This window comes from Marmota marmota, unplaced genomic scaffold (assembly GCF_001458135.2).
Source record: "Marmota marmota marmota unplaced genomic scaffold, marMar, whole genome shotgun sequence".
NCBI classification, from domain to species: Eukaryota; Metazoa; Chordata; class Mammalia; order Rodentia; family Sciuridae; genus Marmota; species Marmota marmota.
This window is the reverse complement of record NW_026000016.1, coordinates 2,312,957-2,333,472: the sequence shown is the minus strand read 5'-3', so window position 1 is coordinate 2,333,472 and position 20,516 is coordinate 2,312,957. Positions and strand designations below refer to the sequence as shown.

The 20,516-nt window shown below is 37.0% G+C and overlaps 1 protein-coding gene across 1 annotated transcript in view; it reads right to left on the bottom strand.

Moving 5' to 3' along the window:
* Cubn (cubilin) overlaps positions 1-20,516 on the bottom strand; it is a 280,157-nt gene that overhangs the window by 94,121 nt on the left and 165,520 nt on the right. Inside the window, exons 37-43 of the mRNA XM_048809051.1 lie at positions 11,595-11,800; positions 10,568-10,752; positions 9,281-9,473; positions 4,581-4,778; positions 3,150-3,296; positions 699-889; positions 350-533 (exon numbers count right to left, since the gene is read on the bottom strand). Of these exons, the coding sequence (XP_048665008.1) occupies positions 350-533; positions 699-889; positions 3,150-3,296; positions 4,581-4,778; positions 9,281-9,473; positions 10,568-10,752; positions 11,595-11,800 (1,304 nt within the window). The remainder of the gene's footprint in view (positions 1-349; positions 534-698; positions 890-3,149; positions 3,297-4,580; positions 4,779-9,280; positions 9,474-10,567; positions 10,753-11,594; positions 11,801-20,516) is intronic.

Sequence of the window (20,516 nt, the reverse complement as noted above, 5' to 3'; positions counted from 1 at the left end):
TTTTTTTTTTTTTTTTTTTTTTTTTTGGTAGGGGGATTGAACTCAGGGGCACTCAACCTCTGAGCCACACCCCCAGCCCTATTTTGTACTTCCTTTAGAGACAGGGTCTCACTGAGTTGCTTAGTGCCTTGCTTTTGCTGAGGCTGGCTTTGAACTCATGATCCTCCTGCCTCAGCCACCCAAGCAGCTGGGATTACAGATGAGTGCCACTGTGTCCGACATAGGTAGTTCTTCTTATTAATTGTTCAGAAAAGAAGAATTTCCATGATTTTCCCTCCAATCCATTTAAACAAGGAAGGTAAGGCAATTGCATGAAAAATTAAAATCTAATCTCAATAGATATACTTACCTAGACTCTTTGCCTCATATCTGATCTTAAATCCTTGCCCTCCATTACTATTGTCAGAAATAAACTGAACAAACATTTGATTATCTGAGGTGAACAGAGTCGATGAAGGATGACTGCCACAAAAACGACCATTTCCTCCATGGGGTCCCAAAGGCGGAGAATAGATATCAGGTCCATTTTTTAGCTGAAAAGACATATTAAAATTGCATAACTCCTTTATATTGAGAAAAATGAAGTGGAAAAAAAAAACTCCTATTGATTTGTGTCCTAAGAGACAAAAATTACCACTGTGTTTTCTAAATGAAGTCTACTGAGACAGTCATTAGACAGGACAGGTAGCAAGACCTACCACCAGGTAATCCCCTTGGCGGCAAGAAGAATCTCCATTTGGGATGTGGAAGGGCTGTTCGAAATGGACAGCGATGGTCAGACCACTCTGGACCAAAACGTGCCAGGAGCAGTTGAGGTTTGGAGGGTAGGTCTCTGGGTACTTGGGGGATGTGATAATCCCTCTGTCCGCATGCAAATATCCACCACAGCCTTTCCAAGAAGAAAGAAAAGCAGGTTATTAAAAGGACAGTGACAACCAGGTTTTTTAGGCTTTCCTATTTTTCTTGGTAGTTTTCAGAGGGCAGACAATAGAAACAAGGTTTGAAACTGAAGGGGATCTAAGTAGGGGAAACAATTGGCAGAATGAATACTGATTGAGCATACTCCGCTGGGTATTTGTGTTGCTGTTGTTATGATCTGTGATACTGAGGGAAGTAATAGGAACAAATAACTTAATACTTTCATAAATCCTACTTCGTTTTTATTTGTTTATTTTTGTAGTACTGGAAATTATACCCAGAACCTCATGCATGCTAGGCAATCACTCTACCACTGAGCTACATCCCCAGCCCTTTTAAAATTTTATTCTGAAACAGGATCTCTAAATTTACCAAGCTGTTCTTGAACTTGTGATCCTCCTGCATTAGCCTCCCGAATTGCCTGGAGCACCATCATGTCTAACTTAAGCTTCCTTTCTAGAGGAGGAAAAGATGCGACAAGAAAATACACAATATATAAGAGAGTCTTTTAAGAAAAATAGGAGGAGTGGAGGGTAGGTACTCTATCATCTGGGGAAGTTAGATATGTCCTGGAGGAATATTTGAGCAGAGGACTGAAGGAAAGGAAGAATGGAACTACGTGGGCCTTGTGAGAGAAGAATGTTCCATCCCAGAGAGTGTTGTAAAAGTTAAGAGGTCCACTGGGGAAATCAGAGGGATGAGGCAGAATGTGAGAGCGTAAGCACAGCATGACCAGGGCACGCAGGAAGTACAAAGGACTCATTCCAAGTAAGAGGAAGATACTGAAGGTCTTGCACATCAGAATAGCATCATCTTGTTTAAATCATAACATGATCACTGTCTGCAATACTAGGACTGTAAGGGGTACAGGCAAGGGAAAGTACAACCCGAGATCTAATAAGGAGGGGATTGTCAGTCCGAGGAGAAAATGGAGGCCCAGACAAGGATGGTAGAGGGGGAAATGGAAAAAGTAGTTGGAATCTAGAGGGAGTGCAACAGTATAAATTACTGGGCTTGGTGAATGGGTAGATTGTGTGTCATCACGTGAGACACACGTACTTACAAAGGAGAGTTAGCACACACATACAGTTGGGAGACAGTGAGAAGTATTTGGAGCAGGCATTAATTTTCCACTTGTTAGGGACTCGACAGCTTATCAGAGAGTGAGTGAGGAAAGTTCACACACCTAGTTAAAGCACAGAGGTAAAAATTTATCTTTAATCCATCTAATTCCAAAGTCTAGTCTCTTAAACCATGATACAGCCTGTTTCCCTGATTCTAAAAAGCTATATACAATAATGAAGAAAATATTAGATTTATTTTTAATATTAGACTCAGAATCTGCTTTAAGATAATGTTTTTCACACATGAGAGTCAATATTCCACAGAATATTGACTACTTCTTTAAGTTTAGTTTGGATTTAAAGTTATTATGAGCTGGATGTGGTAGCACACACCTGTAATCCTAGGGGCTCAGGAGGCTGAGGCAGGAGGATTGGGAGTTCAAAGCCAGCCTTATCAAGGCCCTAAGCAACTCAGCAAGACCCTGTCTCAAAATAAAATTTTAAAAAAGGATGGAGATGTGGCTCAGGGGTTAAGTGCCCCTAGGTTCAATCCCAGGTACCTAAATAAATAAATAAAGTTATTGTGAGACTTCAATGTTGTCAGGCTCTGAAAGTCTTGATCATACTCACATGACAGAATCTTCCATACTGTACACATTCTCTGACTCATCAAAATCAGATTTCAAGACAAAAAATCTCTTGCTGCCAATCTTGGAATGGATGATTTCAACCAAGGCATTCATGAAGATATTTTCTGTATCATGTTTACCTGTCATTTCTTGGATTGAAGATAACATTGACTTATTTCTCCTTTGATGTGTTGTGGATATGTGTTGTCTGTGAGTTCCAGCCCTCAGCTAGGCTGAGAAATTATGTCAAAGGTCTCACTCATACGTATGCCCACCGTGAGCACACCTCCTTTGGGGATGAGATGTCCCACTCAGAAACATGAAGGCAGGAGACTCTTTTGTACAACTTAGTCTCAGTGCTTTATATTAAAACTCAGTACTTGACACATGGATGGGCATCCAGAGGTGGCAAAGGCCTGTGTCCTCTGACTATAACCTGTGTGCGTCCTGGCATGGGAAAATGAGCAGAGCATATAATAGAGAGAGAGAAGACAGAGGTGAGAGGAGATAAAAGGAAACAAATGTCTGAACACATTACTCTTGTGAAAGGAGGCATTGAAGCCTGCCCCAGTGATACTGAAGTCAGAGGTGAAGCGGATGAACATGTACTCTCCAGTAGACCGGATGGGCCCAGGGATCTCTCTGCCACAGACAACTGCTAGCGGCTGAGCCAAGTTATTGTCTCCTGTGACCAAAGAAAGGAAACATCAGCGTGAAAAGGCGATGTCTTAAGAATCTCCCATCCTTTACAACTCAGCCAAAGTAGCTCACACATATTTCTCAGAACACTTGAGATTCCAGAGTCTAGGCTTCCGAGAAAAGTTATTGATGGAACAGAAAACAAGCCACTAGAATTAAATCTTTAAAGAACAACCATAATTTACTTCACTGATGTAATTTCCTACTGAAGATTTTTAAAAGGCTTCCACCAGATGCCTAACACTCAGAATATGTACACAAGGATTCACCTATTACATCAAAAAAATTAAATTTTAATATCCGTAGGAATGCCTTAATGTCAGGAAAGATAATAGTTTTGGGGGGCCATGTGCTGATAGCTGATTGTTGATAGAAAAAGTCGGGGGGGAAGGGAGGAGTTTTTCATCTCATGTTTATAGGACTGGTTTAAGTCTTAGTGTCCATCCTCTATCAATGGGGACCTCTACCATTTGATTTTTCTCACTAGAGGGTGAAGAGGATATGGGCTAAGGGTGAGGGTCTAAGGTAGAAAAAACCTGCACATTTAGCAACCTGTGGGTCAAAAGCAAACACATCTTTGTTTTTTTCTGAGAATCTGCGTTTCTAACTAGTTTTCAGGAGGTGTCGGTGCTGTTGATTTGAGGGCCACACTGAGAAACACTGATGTGAAGGCTATGAACTCCCAATTGTTTTTCCTTCGTTCCAGCCCATGCAAATAGTGAAGCACAACTTTGTGCATGTTGCATATCAGCATTATTCATGTCCCTCATGAATAATGTCATTGTATAAAACACGATAGCTGCATATAAAGGAAAATGTGCTAACTTACTACCCCTTAATTCTACTTATTCTACCAGAGATTCAGGATACAACAAAGAATCAACGTATTAGAATTATAAATATATTCCCCTTCGATCTTAAAGCCATAGATATACACACAATGTCACTATTTAGCCCCAAGGCTTCTAAAGAAAGTAGCAAAACGTGGGAATTCATACTATTATTTCCTACTTAGGCTTCTCAAATGTATTTGTCTTCTCTTAGGAATTTTGTGTGATTCCTGACATTTTGTATCAGGAAATTTAAGATTTTCCTTACATTGTCCAGAAATTAAGGCCAATTCTAGTATTTGATGGCTTCGTTGATCATAGAATCTATGAAATTCCATACAAGATGAACAGAGGCTATAAACAAGTATAATGAGAATGGAATACAACTAAATAAGTGTCAGTGTTGAAACTCAGAATGTTTTTCTTTTAATTTTTCTCACCATCTCTTATCACGAGGCTATCATAGCCACAGGCTGGGTGAGATTCAACATCCATGTAGAGGATATTGAGTTCCACAGTAGAATCAGGAGCCTGGATGAGCCAGGTACAGTCGGCCCCATTACTGTAGCTGCTAGGCCAGCCTGGGGAGAAAAGAAAGAGTGGCGCTTCTCCAGTCCTCAGGAACCCGCCACAAGCACCTGAAGAATAAAAAGTAACACCTTGGAATACCTCTAATAAGGGAAAGATACCAACGCTTTTCCACTTTAAATTGATCGCTCTATACCGAAATCAATTGGGACAAGTTTCTCAAAGAAATCAATAAATATTGTATTAAACTTACTGATTCAGATGGCCATGATTTCTGTATTTCACTTTTTTTATGTATGAAAATTGTAACATGTTATACTTGTTTGCCATAATTTTGTCATACTCTTCTTTTATTGTTGAGTGTTGATTATTAGGTAAGCATAAGTAAGTATATGACAACCCAAAATTCTTCGGACAAGAAATCTTTCAGATTTTAAAGTTTTTTTTTTTTAATTTTGGAATATTTGCATAGATTTTACTATCTAAACATCCCTAATATGAAAACACAAAATTTGAGATCAGGCACAGTGGCGCATGCCTGTAATCTCAGCATCTTGGGAGGCTGAAGCAGGAGGATTGCAAGTTCAAAGCCAGTCTTAGCAACTTAATGAGGCCCTAAGCAAATTAGCAAGACCCTGTCTCAAAATAAAAAAGAACTGGGGATGTGGCTCAGGGTTTACGTGCTCTGGGTTCAGTCTCTGGTACCAAAGGGGGCGGGGAGAAAAAGAAAGAAGATACAAAATTCAAAATGCTGCAAAATCTGAAATGTTCTGGGTGCTCAGAAAGTTTAAGATTTTAGAACACTTTAGATTATAAATGCTTAACTTGTATATCCCAATTCCTGCCCTTCTCATCCTTTATGAAATTTATTGCCATCAAGTTAAAATTATAAATATTATAAGTCCATTAATGTAGTTTTATAATTATTGTTTTATGAGGTTATTTTAAAAATAAGATGATAGAAGAAAATAATTACAAACAAAAATACATTTATACTGTCTTTTACATTTAATTATATAGTTATCTTTACCATACTAGTAGGTTTTGAAGATTTATGAGGACCTTTAATTTCAGCCTGAAGAGCCCCCTCTTATATTTCTCATAGGGCAGGACTGCTAACAATGAATTCTGTGGTTTCATTTAACTGGAAGTGTTTGGATTTGTGCTTAAAGAAAACATTTGCTTAATATAGAATTCTTGATTAGACAGTCTTTTTATTTCAGCACTTTGGATTTGCCTTCTGGTCTTCATGGATTTGATTAATCCTACTGAAAATTTAACGTGACAAGTCTCAGTCTTTGAATCTTCAAGATAAGATCTTTATATTCATCTTTCACAGTTTGACTATGCTGTGTCTAGGCCTAGAACTTTTTGAGTTTATCATTCTTGAAGTTTGTTAGGCTTCTTGGATGCATCGATTAATATTTTTCATTGAATTTCAGATGTATTCAGACACAATTTCTTCAAATATTCTTTGTTTCTCTTTCATGCTACTCTCATCTTCTGGGACTCTTATTATACATATATTGTCACGCTTGATGGTATCTGAGGCTCTGTACGATTTTCTTTATTCCCTTTCTTCAGGCAGGATAATCACAATGAACTCCAAGTTTGTGGATTATTTTTTCTGCTTGCTCAAATTTGGTCCTGAGCCTTTCCAGTGCATTTTTATTTCAGTCATGCCAACTGCAAAATTTCTAGTTGATTCTCTTAAAAAAAATGTTTTTCCTATTACTTTTTGATAATCTCCACTTGGTGAGACATTATTCTCTTACTTTCCTTTAATTCTTTAGATATCATCCCCTTTAGCTTTTTAAATATATTTATAATATCTAATTTTATATCTTTGTTAATTGAGGCCAACCTCTTGGGTTCCAACATAGTCTCTTTTGATTGTTCTTTTCCTTGGTGGGAGCTATACATTCCAGTTTCTTTGTGTCTCATTATTTTGTTGTTGTTTTTTGAAAACTGGACATTTTTAAACAGAGAACTTTGGAAATTAATACCATCCAAGGCTTAATGTTATTGTTAGTTTAATGACTATTTGCACTAGTTCTATAATGTTTGTATTCTTTGTTGTATATAGCCACTGAGTTTCTGTTCAAATTATTGGTCAACTAATCATTAGGTAGAGATTTAAGTCTCCATTTCCAAGGAATTTTGGAATGATGTGTGTGTTGGAATAAGGTTCCAGTAGACAGTTTACAACTCTGCCTGAGCTTTTAATTTTGACTTTCACAGACACTCAAGATCATATGGAGGTGAGAAATTAGAATCTTCTTGGGTCTTTCCTTGGGAATACAAATAGGCATGTACATGTGTGTGGTCTTCTAGACCCCAGAAATATGTCAGAGTTTTTTAAAGCCTTAGACATCTCTCTCATTCTTCAGTTTTTCCATTTATGCTTTTTTGGTCAGTTTCCTGTTAGCTATTACTGGTATCACTGCCTCAAGTAGTTGTGGTATTAGACAACTGCTGCTGATTGTTTTGACAAGTACCCTAAGGGTAAGGCTGTTTACACAGTGAGCTCTTTAGGCAGGTCAAATGAAGACAAGATGTGAGAAAGCAATTTTCCAAAAAGCTGCTAGACAGGTCAAATAATGGAAATTCCTTGGAGATAGCCTGTTTTCTGGAGATCCCAAACTGTTCTGCCCTCTTCCTATGTTGCTAAGCTGCGGTTTTCACATCTACCATCTTTGTGAGGCTGCTGTGAGGCTACTCCTCAGCTAGCAAGAGGAGGAAGGATGGGACTACAAAAGTTAAGATAGCACAAAGTGACCATTCTCACTGAGATTCTGCTATTTTCTTGAATAAAAAACCTCTGAGCTTGTTGTAAGGCTTTGGTTAATTTCTAGAGTCCCCCCAAATTTGATTTTGACCATTTTTTGCCCAGTATTTTTATCACTTTTATAGATAGATTTCCAGAGGTATATAGTTTAACAATCCAGAAATTTTTGACTTTATACTATATGTTTGACTAGTACTGGGACTATCAGAGGGAGAATATAAAGTACACTGGGACTAGGTCCTAATTCTGCTATCCTGGTACTATCCAGGCTATGGAAGTTTTCAAAGAGAGCAATTTTGAAGTGGAAAATCCAAATGCTGAATGTTACCTGATACCTTCAATTTTTTTTCCTTCATATGAAATATTCCTTATCTTGAATTTATCAAAGATAGTTGTCACAACAGCAGACTTTGAGTCATTAACGCTGCCTGCCAAATATTCTATTTCACCCAACTTTCAAATACTTGTTAGAGTTGGATTTCCTGATTGTCTTATGGTTGGGTGAGGACATTTGACCAGTTTCAGTCAAAAAATTATGAGCAAAAGATAAGTGTCACTTTCACACTGAGCACTTTCAGACTGAGACATTCCAGGCTCTTTTGCCTCCTGCCATGATCACAGACAATGTACCAGATAGTAGCTCCAACAGCCTCAGTTAGGCAGTGATGATGATGACAGGCATCCAGTCAATCTATGAAGGACTTGGACAATGAACAAGAAAGAGACCTCCCTGTTTTCAGTTACTAAGAGTTTGGAATTATGTGTTTCTGTAACATGACTGAGCATTTCCTGACTGATACGCTGACTAATGTTTTCCTACTTGATGCATTGTTGTTGTTTGTTTGTTTGTTTCTTGGGTTTTTTTTGTTGTTGTTTTTTTGTTTTTTGTTTTGTTTTTTTGCAGTGCTGGGATTGAACCCAGGTCCTTGTGCATGCTAGGCAAGCACTATATCACTGAGCTGTATCCCAATCCCTTTTTATTGTATTGTGAATCAGAGTTTTTGTGAAGTTACCCAGGCTGGCCTTGAACTTGCGACACTCCTGCCTCGGCCTCCTGAGTAGCTGGGATTACAGGTGTGCACCACTGCAGTCAGGCAAAATGTGAAATTTCTATCAATGACCTAGTCCACGTCAAACTCATTTTTATGGTTGCTTATTTACTGACTGAACCTCTTGCTTTGTTACCTAATCATTTAACTACTCAACTTTTATTAACTACACATAAGTACTTTGTTTTTCCCAATTACTTTTAAGCCCCTGGAGGTAGAGATTGTATATTGGTTTCCTTTCTTAGTGACCTCACTGTATCCATAACAAATCATCCATAAATATTTGTTGAATTAAATTCACTGGCCAAAATTGCATGAGTAAGAAATGCTGATGATATAATGCTCAATATGTTAATACATATAAAAATTTAAGCTTTATTATTTTTAATAAAGCTTTTAATATGTGTTTTTTATGAAATAAAATTTAGGGGGAAAACGTTACTATCTGTTTAGTTGATCCTAACAACTCTCTCTCTCTCTCTCTCTCTCTCTCTCTATGGTATTATAAATCAAATTTTTAGAGAACTCTCAAATAGTTATTAGAAATTATAAGTAGTTTATCTCCATGAATATCTAGTACCTCTATATATGAAAATCATAACAAGAAACATTCATTTTTAAGAAACAATGAAAATTTTTTTAACAAAATGCAGTATTTATGAATTTTAAGACACCTGAAGGCATAAAGAAAGGACATCATTTGTGATTGGACCCTTTGAAATATTGGCCTGCACATATAAGTCCTGAAAAGAATGCTATTCAATACCAAACAGACCTGCAGCAATGGTAGGTAAAGGTCCAGCAGGAACATCTACTGCAAACCACTCCAGGAGGAATCCCTTCCCTGAGATTGAAGAGTCAGAAGAAAACTGAAAGGTCAAAGAATTTCTACTGGAGCTAAAAGTTTCAGGCTGGGTACCACAGTAAGTTCCAATTAGGATGGAATGAATATCCAACCCATCAAAAATCTGCATGTAAAAAAAAAATCAGAGATATTATAATTAGACAATTACCTGTATTTCTCTCCATAAAAAGAGAAAATTTTAAAGATGCCTTGTATTGCTACTTGATTATAATAAAAAAATAAGCAAACATTTTATTTCAGTTTAAAACAGAAATGCCATTGATGTAAATTATTATTACCAATAATTTAAGGAAGTTATTTTAAAATATTTATAGCTTTGTTGCAGAATTATATTAATAAACATGCTCTGTGGGATATAGCTTATTAGGTGATTTATAGTAAAATTTGTATGTGGAAAAGCAGAAAGTAGGAAAGTTACTCAACAATCATACTTAATGTGTTCTGCGGCCTCAAAGGGAGCAATTAGGAAAAAAGAAGAAAAAGGAAAAATTTAATGAGAAAAAGTGTGCAAACATCCTAAGAGTCAAATCTCCACATAAGAAGAATCAGTGACAAAAATAAGAACTGCATCCTGCAGTACTCAGCACATTCAAAGTCGTCAACTCTTTAATTTGGTTTAAAATATTAAAATGTCTATTAGAGACACATTTTGTCATGGTTGCCAAGTAATCGGCCACAATTTCATTTACAACAGTTATTATAAAATCCTCTCCTGAATCTAATTTTTTCAAATTATGTAATAATTGTTTCCTTGTATATTGAACATCCATCAGGTACAGGGTCCTACTCAAGGCAGACAGCATCAAAGATGAATAAGAAAGGATCCTGTCTGGAGGTATGTGATAGTGTTTCTGTTATTCCCACAGTAGCCAAGGTCTGAATGGCAATTATCACCCAATTATTGGATTTGTTTATTTATCCATGATCCTTTACATTTTTAACACTCCAACATGAGAACAAACAGGATAATGGGATACAAGACAGAAAAAACAATTTGTACATACATGCATGCTTAGACAAAGCCCAATAAGTGAATAACAATAATACTCAAACAAAATATCTTTAGATACAGAATAGAAAATAATAAATATAAAACTGGAATCACCTTTGTTCGGGTAATATAGAGGTACTAATCATGATTTAGGGCCAACCAATAGCAACCAATCAAAATTATAAACATTGTACACAGAAACTCACCCTTAGTTTGTCATAATAGCAGTTGTGAGTTGCTTCAATGTCCATCTCCAAGATTCTCCCCTGGATAACTTGAGATGCATTCACACTTACTGTCCATTTGTAGTTGGAGTTGTGGGGGTAATTTGCTGGCCAGAAGGGAGAGGCGATTTTCCCATGAGTTCCCACAATATTATCATTGCCAAATACTAGGAGGGAAAACAGAGTAGTAAATCAGACCTACTTAGAATAGCTCTTTGATCAAATAAAAAACAAAACAAAACACAAGGGATGTTAAAAAGGATAGACTTCTAGTGGACTGTGATTTCCTTTCTGACTACTGAAAGAAATATAGCTTCCCTTTTGGATTCTGGATTCTCTATTACTTCCTTGGAGAAGGGTGATTTTGAGAACGGAATTCCATCTCCTTGAAAGGTTGCCTGGTCTGAAAACAGGAGACAACTTCCCATGTGAAAAGGGGCTCCCAGACCTCAGGGATGCTGGAAGGTGCTTTACCTATTTTGCTTTGTTTTGTTTTGTTTTAAAAAGGGAGTGCTTTTCTTTTTAAATCCTACAAGAGAAACTGAACAAACAGAATAGCCCATTATAAAAAATCTGAGTTAAAAAATAAAAACAGTTAACATTTTATTCTATTGGAAGAATATTCTGCAGTTCAAATATATAGGCACTTATAATCAATACCAAGTAATATTAAATGTTTTTATGGGATCAAATGAAACACATTTGATCGATGATATATCCAACCTGAACTATATCAGAAGACTCTTTAAAACAATATCATAAAAATTTCAATTTGGCATTAGACAGAAACTAAAGCTTAAAAAGATATTCGAACTATTGAGAATGTTCTCTCTTGCTCTCGATGAACCATTCGTATGTGCTTTAGATCTTCTAATATACCTTATAATATTGGACAATATTGGAGAAGAGCTTAGAGTTCAGGATTCTTTAATGCATTACTGAAAATTTTGTTATCATGTCTACTTTATAGGACATATTCTTGGAGCCATCAAAAAATAGAACAACTTACTCTTAGCAAATGTAGCCTGGAAGCCCATTCCACTGCCTGAGCCATCCGAGACAAATCTGATCCACAGAATATGCCCCAAAACAGATGAATAATTGAGTGGTAGGAAGTTTCCACAGTATCGTCCCACTAAGGGACCCGTGGCATTTCCTTCCCGTATCTCCACAAAATCTCTGCTACAGTTCTGAGAGTCTTCCAACTGGAAAGATCTGATTTGGAGAAAACAAAGTTAATAGGGATTAAACTGAGAGAATCATCTTTCGGGTTATCCTGAATCACATGCTGGGTTAACGAGTTCACTTTTTGAAAACTTTCTTTAATTTTGATCACAAGGCCCTTTGGCTATAGCAAAATATTTCTTTCACTCAAATTTGTTGAAATGCCTGTATAAGAGATACAAAGACAATATGCTACCCTCAAAGATTTTTTTTCCTCCTAGTGGGAAAAAACTGGGCAAGAATACAGAAATAATAATAACGATAACAGTAATAATATCGCAAATATTGTTGGAACTATAAAGCAATAATATAAGAGCGGGCTGGAATTGTAGCTCAATAGTAGAGCATATGCTTAGCCTGTAAGAGGCCCCGAGTTCAATCCCCTGCACCAGCTAAATAAATAAATAAATAAACCAACCAACTGGCAGAAGAGTTTTGAAGCAGCATTATCACATCTGATTGTTGGGTTCAGTAATAGATGGATGAAGAGATTTTTTGAGATAGAAATGTAAGCGTTAGCCTATTAAAAGCACAGAGTGCTGTCCAACAAAGGCACCTGTTCAGAAAAGGGTGGGGAATACTGTAGAACCTGCCAGATATCCGGTTTGGTTAAAAAATTGAGCATCACCAAGAAGCCACTAAGAGATGTAGCTGGAGTGGCATGATGGGATATTTTTTGGTAGAGTTTAAGTTCCCTGCAAAGGCAACTTCTGGATTGGTAGAAAAATGACAGGATTTATAATAACACAGGCTGGTGTTCAAATGTGGCCCATTTAACTTGTCTTATATTCTTGCAACCGTGATGTGAATGGGGGTTGGCAGATAGGAAATGACAGCCATGTCATATGATTGTTATAAGCAACACAGATAGAGTCTGGAAGACCCAGGTGCTAGATGAATGCTTTTAAAATTTGATCTCAACATTTAAAAAGTTGAAGGAGATTAAGAAAACACAGTTTTGGGGTAAGAGTGGACAAACAGTAGAATGAAATAGGAAAAAAAAAATTCCAGAGGAGAACTTATAAAAAATATAGAGTCAATACAACATGATGCAAGGTACCAAGACAATTTTAAAAAATGGTTTGTAATAATTGAATATCCTTATGAACAGAGAAAACTAAAAGAAAGAAAAAAACTCAGCTCCCACCTCTCTTCATATATGGAAAATAATTTAATATGTCTCATAGATGTAAACATAAAAACCAGAACCATAAAACTCCTAGAAGAAGACAGAAGAATACCTCTGCAACTTTGATAGGTAAATATTTCTTAGAATGCAAAAAGCACTAATCATAAGATAAAGAATTGGTAAGCTTAATTTCATCAAACATATATCTCCTCATTAAAGACATAAGAAAATGAATAGGTGCTATGCACAGGGACACACACCTACAGTCCCCAACTAGGGAGGCTGAGGCAGGAAAATTGCAAATTTGAGGCCAGCCTCAGCAATTTAGTAACACCTCAACTATTTAATGAGAACCTTAAAAATAAAAAGGGCTGGGAATGGGGCTAAGTGGTAAAGCATCCCTGGGTTCTATTCAAGAAAAAAAGAGAGGGGGAAGGAGGCAGGGAGGGAGGGAGGGAGGAGGAAGAGAGAAAGAAAGGGAGGGAAAAAAAGGGAATAGGCAACTTACAGACTGGGTAGGGTGAGGGAAGTTACTTGCAAAGCATGCATCTAACAAGGGACTCAAAGCTAGAATATAAAAGGAATTCCCCACACAATGAAAAAACAAATGAATTTAAAAATGGACAGACTTGAATAGCCATTCCTAAGGGAAGGTAAATGACTGGCCTATGAGAACGTGGAAGTGCACCACGTGGCTCCTCATCAGACTGGCCATTACTAGGACTACCAGACATTATTTACATCCATCAGAATGGCTAAAATAAAAAGACTGATGAAATCCAATGTTGACAATCGTGCAGAGAAACTGGAGGTCTCATCTATTTCTGGTGGGACTGTACACCCACAAACACTTCAAGAAAATACTGGGCAGCTTCTTGTTAAATTAAATACACATCTAATTTAATTCCACTCCTAGGTATTTACCCAAGAAAAACAGAAACATAGGACAGATCTCAACTTTGTAAAAGCTATCTATGTTAAGCCCTAGGTCAACGTTATTCTAAATGGAGAAAAATTGGAAGCATTCCCCTTAAAAACTGAAACAAGACAGGGATGTCTTCTTTCACCACTTGTATTAAACATAGTTCTGGAAACTCTAGCCAGAGCAATTAGACAGATGAAAGAAATTAAAGGGATACAAATAGGAAAATAAGAACTTAAACTATCACTATTTGCTGACAACACGATTCTATACTTAGAGGATCCAAAAAGCGCCACTGGAAAACTTCTAGAACTAATAAATGAATTCAGCAAAGTAGCAGGATATAAAATCAACCCACATAGATCAAATGCATTTCTGTATATCAGTGACAAATCTTCTGAAAGAAAAATTAGGAAAATACCCCATTTACAATAGTCTCAAAGAAAAGAAAAGAAAAAAAAAACTTAGGAATCAATCTAACAAAAGAGGTGAAAGACCTCTACAATGAAAACTACAGAACACTAAATAAAGAAATTAAGGAAGACCTGAGAAGATGTAAAGATCTCCCTTGTTCTTAGATAGACAGAATTATAATTATAAAAATGACCATACTATCAAAAGCACTATACAGATTTAATGCAATTCAAATTAAAATCCCAACATCATTCCTTTTAGATATAGAAAAGGCAATTATGAAATTCATTTGAAAAAATAGGAGAGCCAGAATAGCCAAAGCAATTCTTAGCAAGAAGAATGAAGCAGGAGCAATCACAATATCAGAACTTAAACTATACTGCAGAGCTATGGTAACAAAAACTGCATGGTATTGGCATCAAAACAGACATGTAGATCAATGGTACAAAGTAGAGGACACCAAGACAAACCCACATAAATACAGTTATCTCATACTAGACAAAGGCTCCAAAAACATACATTAGAGAAAAGATAGCCTCTTCAACAAATGGTGCAGGGAAAACTGGAAATCCATATACAGCAAAATGAAATTAAACCTCTATCTCTCACCCTGCACAAAACCCAACTCAAAGTGGATCAAGGACCTAGGAATTAGACCAGAGATTCTGCACCTAATAGAAGAAAAAACAGGCCCACATCTTTATCATGTAAGCTTAGGACCTGACTTCCTTAACAAGACTCCTAAAGCACAAGAAATAAAATCAAGAATCAATAAATAAATTCAATGAGGGGCTGGGGTTGTGGCTCAGCAGTAGAGTGCTTGCCTAGCACAGGCGAGGCCCTGGGTTCGATCCTCAGCACCACATAAAAATAAATTAATTAATTAAAGATATAATAAATAAATTGGATGGATTCAAACTGAAAAGCTTTCTCTCAGCAAAAGAAACAATTAATGAAGTGAAGAGAGAATGGGAGCAAATTTTTACCAAATGCACATCAGACAGAGCACTCATCTCTAGGATATATAAAGAACTCAAAAAACTTTATACCAAAAAAACTACTAATCAATAAATGGGCTAAGGAAATGAGCAGACACTTCACAGAAGAAGATACACAATTGATCAACAATTTTTTTTAAAAGAAATGTTCAACATCTCTAGCATTAGAGAAATTCAAATCAAAAGTACTCTAAGATTTCATCTCATTCAAGTCAGAATGGCAATTATCAAGAATTCAAGCAACAATAAGTGCTCGTGAGGATATGGAGGAAAAAGTACACTGATTCATTGTTGGTGGGATTGCAAAATGGTGCAACCACTTTGGAAAGTAGTATGGAGATTCCTTACAAAACTTGGAAAGGAGCCACCATTTGACCCAGCTATCCCACTCTTTGGTCTATATCCAAAGGACTTAAAATCAGCGTGCTACAGTGATGTAGCCACCTCAATGTTTACAGCAGCTCAATTCACAGTAGCTAAACTGTGGAAACAGCCTAGGTGCCCTTTAATAGATGAATGGATAAATAAACTGATATATATATACATGATGGAATATTATTCAGCCTTAAAGAAGAATGAAATTATGGCACTTACAGGTAAATGGGCAGAGTTGGATAATATCATGCTAAGAGAAGTAAGCCAATCCCCAAAATCCAAAAGCCAGATGCTTTCTTTGATAAGTGCATGTTGATCCATAATGGGGAAGGGGTGGAGGAGAATGGAGGAACTTTGAATTGAGCAGAGAGAAGGAAAGGGAGGGGAGAGGGTGTGTGTATGGGGGAAGATGGTGGAATGAGACAAACATTATTACCCATATGTATGGGTATGATTGTACAAACGGTGTGACTCTATATCATGAACAATCAGAGAAATGAAAAGTGCTCCATTTGTGTAAAAAATAAAATTAAATTAATTAAATAAAAAATCTCTCTCTCTCTCTCTCTCTCTCTCTCTCTCTCTCTCACACACACACACACACACACACACACACACACACACACATTTTGACTGCTATACTGCCTGACATTGTCATGGGGATTAGGGACAGAATAACAAAGAAAATTAGACATTGTGCCTCTTTTTTAGGGAGCTTATTCTAGGTAGGAGGAAAGATACATATACAATGAGGCGATGGTAAGTTCTAGCAGGAAAAAAATCAAGTACAATAAAGGGCTATTTTAGGAAGGACATCAGGTTACATCTGTCATTTAAAAATGGATGCTGTTTTCAATAGCAATTTAAAATAAGATGCCTAGGGATAAACGTAATAAAAGACCTATTAGACCTTTATGGAAAAAACCTAAAATTTTATCCATGAACATAAAAAAGACCTAAATTAATGGAGAGATAGCCCAAGTTCAAGAATGTGAAGTGTCATGATCATAAAGATGGTAAATCTTCCAAAATTAATTTATAAATTCAGTGCAATTCCAGTCCAATCAATAAGTGTGGTTCCATGCATGTAAAATGTAAAACAGAAAGCAGTGCTCCATGCAGTGGGGTTGGATATACCCATATATATTAAAGGGGTGAAATATGTACAGAAATGATACATGTAACATCCAAGACCTGGGTTACTGCTGTGACAAGAAGGTAAAGAAAGACAGATGGAAATTTTGCTGCCTTGTAACATTTTTCTTACATAAAAGTAATTTTTAAAGAAAAAGATAATCCAATTAGTAAAAAGGAGAAAAAAAAAGAGGAAACCAAGTACAAACTATTCTTTTTCCTTAAGTTATTGGAGGGAGATTGGCTAAGAGGCAGGACAAGACCAAGAAAGAATGGCTTAAATGGCTTAATAAGATTACAGAGAAAAATCCATCAGGAGGGGAAAAAAATCTAAAATATCTCAAGAATAGAAAATGTGCTGTATCTTTCAGTCAGGCTGAAAATGGTGTGTGGTGAAACTCCATAGTGTCTGAGGTCAGCACAGGGCTCCCCTGGGCCTCCATCCCAGCTAATGGATTAAAATGCTTAGGGCAACCAGCTGGGAGGCTCGGCCACCTGAGGCCCTCCACGGGCTCTGAATCAGGTTCATGTTCCAATGTTCATTGCTAACCAGAGCATGGGAGCAAGCTGATCATTCCGCTTTGTTCTACCACCCCCGCTTCTCAAACCAGATCCCAGCACTGGTAAATCTCTTAACCAGAAAAACAGAGTTGGTGGCTCTCAAGATCCCAGTAAGTGGGTCATTACAAGACAGATTGTCTTGACTATATTCTAGACGCAGGCTTAGCAGCAAAGGAGGACTAATAATTGAGAAGCGAAGAAATTAGGACATATCCACATTGGGCAAAGCAAAGTATGTATTTATCTTGCCTCCCTTTATTCCCTTGACAGTCTTGTGTTTTGCAATATGAAATGCATACCTACAATCACTTTTTTTAATCTGCAAGAAAATGACCTAAATCCATCTTTTAGGGAGACTGCCGATTTCCTGCTTAAATCCATGCTCAAGTTTACTACCCATAATATTATCAAAATGCAAGATGTGATAAAATTGTTTTCTTCTGCTTCTCAGAAAGCAGAAATGGAAGAAAGGGAGATTATTTTCCTCAGAAGGGGAATTGCATGAAATGACCTCTAAAATCTTTCTGCTCGAAATGCCATATATGGTCCTGAAGCATCAGCATCACCAGAGAGTTTGTTTGAAATAAACAATCAGGTCCCACCAACTAACTGGATGGGAACACTAATTTAGTGAGAGTCCATGTGATCGATAGGCACAGTAGAGCTTTGCCTAACTGTCCAGATCACAAAGTGAAGGTGTGTTCTAGCACTGTACTATAATCTAGTGCTAAATAGCAAAAACAAAACAAAGCAAGACATTTCATGAATCATGGTAGAAATCATGGTAGGTCAATATCTATAAGAAACAAACTAGCCAGGCACAGTGGCGCATGCCTATAACTCCAAGGGCTCAGAAGATTGAGTCAGGAGGATCATGAGTTCAAAGTCAGCCTCAGCAAAAGTGAGGTGCTAAGCAACTCAGTGAGATCCTGTCTCTAAATAAAATACAAAATAGGGCTGGGGGTGTGGCTCAGTGGTCGAGTGCCCCTGAGTTCAATCCCCAGTACCTAAGGAAAAAAAAAAACTAACTTTTTAAAAAGCTTTATATTTACTGTAAATCTCTGCTTTAGGCCAGTACCTTTCATAAACAAACCTATCTTTTGGCTAAGATCGTTAGTTAAAAATACAATGTGGAACAAAAATAATACAATCACTGTTTCTCGTTATCTCATGCAGATTCTTGAACCAAGACCAATCATTTTCTAAAAGCACTCTGCAAGCAGAAAATACAATTTCTGCTAATTCCTTTAAATATCTGCTTTATAAAAAAAAATACAAAACAAAAAAAAAACCTCTCCTTTTTAGGTTTTATTTCTCCCTTCTCTTTTTGTTGCAAATCCAACCATAATTTCTCCAGTTTTTCTCTCTATTCAATTTTACCACCACAGTATCCACAATCCAAACCCTGTGTTTGAGAACTTGATGTGATTCATATGTTTCTCATATGCTTCTCACAGGCTCCAGGGGGAAAGTTTCTAAGTATCCATCTGGATACAGTTTAGATCAGAGCAGAAATAACTCAGAAGCCTTGCCATGAAACCATTCTTATTACCATCTCCATGTAAAAAAGCATCTTGCCTTCCACAGAATTCATTTTAACAATAAAACTCAAGCAAGTAACACAAAGTACTCAAAATTAACTTCTTCTAGGCGAGCAAGGAAACAGCTGAGTTGCTATGATTTTTTTGCACAGCAATTGAGACACAGGGTCCGTTAAACAGTAAAATGGATGAAACTTGCGCTTGAATACATAAGCTCCCATCTTCCATTAGGAAAGTCCACTGTTGTCCATTTGGATTTATTTGTGAAGTAGCAGAGAAGATATTTTGGAAATGGCAGAGACTGAGAGAATTAACATTCACCCAACGCTGAGCAACACACTTGTGCTATACGTTTCAAATTTGACATCTTTAATCCTAGCAGTGGTCTTAGAAGCTTGCTCTTATGACCACGCTACAGATGAAATTCATCTTTTGAGGTTTCAATTAAAAAGCCTCTGATGTTCATTTATTAATAATTCATCAAGAACTGGGATCTTATCTCTCTTAAACATTACTAGTACATAGCTGGGTTTCTGACAACCACTGAATGTCAGGGTGGCCATCAGTGTGAATTTGGTGAAGACCCAGAGGAAAGTCATTTTATCTGCAAGTATGAGGCCTACTAAGCCACAGGAAGGACCCTGGACTTCACCGTAAGGACATCATGTTTTGTTTATCATTATCAATAAAGCGTCTAGCATGGGAGTAGCAAGTGCCTACTATGTGCTTAGAGTCTTGATAAGCATTTGCTTAATAAAGGGATAAAGATGTCAGGTAAAAATTATATACATAGGTTTGTCCCATACTGAATTTTGTGCCTTCAGTAAAGACAAAGAGGAGCTAAAATCTCCTTCCCTTGTGGCAGTCTAAATTTGTACTGCCTTTCAGGCATGCAGAGGGTGGCTTTGTCTTAGCACAATGCCACATGCACCCTGAAGAGGCACTATGATGGATTAGAGAAAGCAACTTGAGATATTTGAACTTGGTCCACAAATAAGTTGTTGTCTCATATTTTTAATCAGCTCTTGCTGCACAGATTCTAAGAAGAGCCAGACTTTTGAATAAATAGGAAAGTATCCTGAAAACAATCCTCTCATCTCAACATTAAGAAAAGTATTGGGCTGGGGATGTGGCTCAAGTGGTGGTATGCTCGCCTGGCATGGGCGTTGGTTCGATCCTCAGCACCACATAAAAATAAAAAATTAAGATGTTGTGTCCACCGAAAACTAAAAAATAAATATTAAAAAATTCTCTCTCTCTCTTTTTTTTTTAAAAAAAGTATTGCCTTCAAAACAGAATTAGCAATTCCAACCATAGCCCAATAATATGTATCACTACAATATGGTGCACAGTTTTAATTCAAAATGGCAATTTAAATACCAAATTATCCTCACCCAGGCATTTGTTAAGCATCCATTAGCAAGGTGGCACACCACAGTACCCCTGTATTGGTTGATCAAAAAATCCTGTTGCACACACCATGTGTTTTTTTACATCCACTTCTGGGAGATACTATTATTCCTGTTTCATTTAAGTAAGATGACTAGGAATGTGACAGGATCTTACTGATCTACATCCATAGTCCCTATTCCAAAAGTGCTAGAGTTCAATGAGAAGCACGAGAGTGATTTTG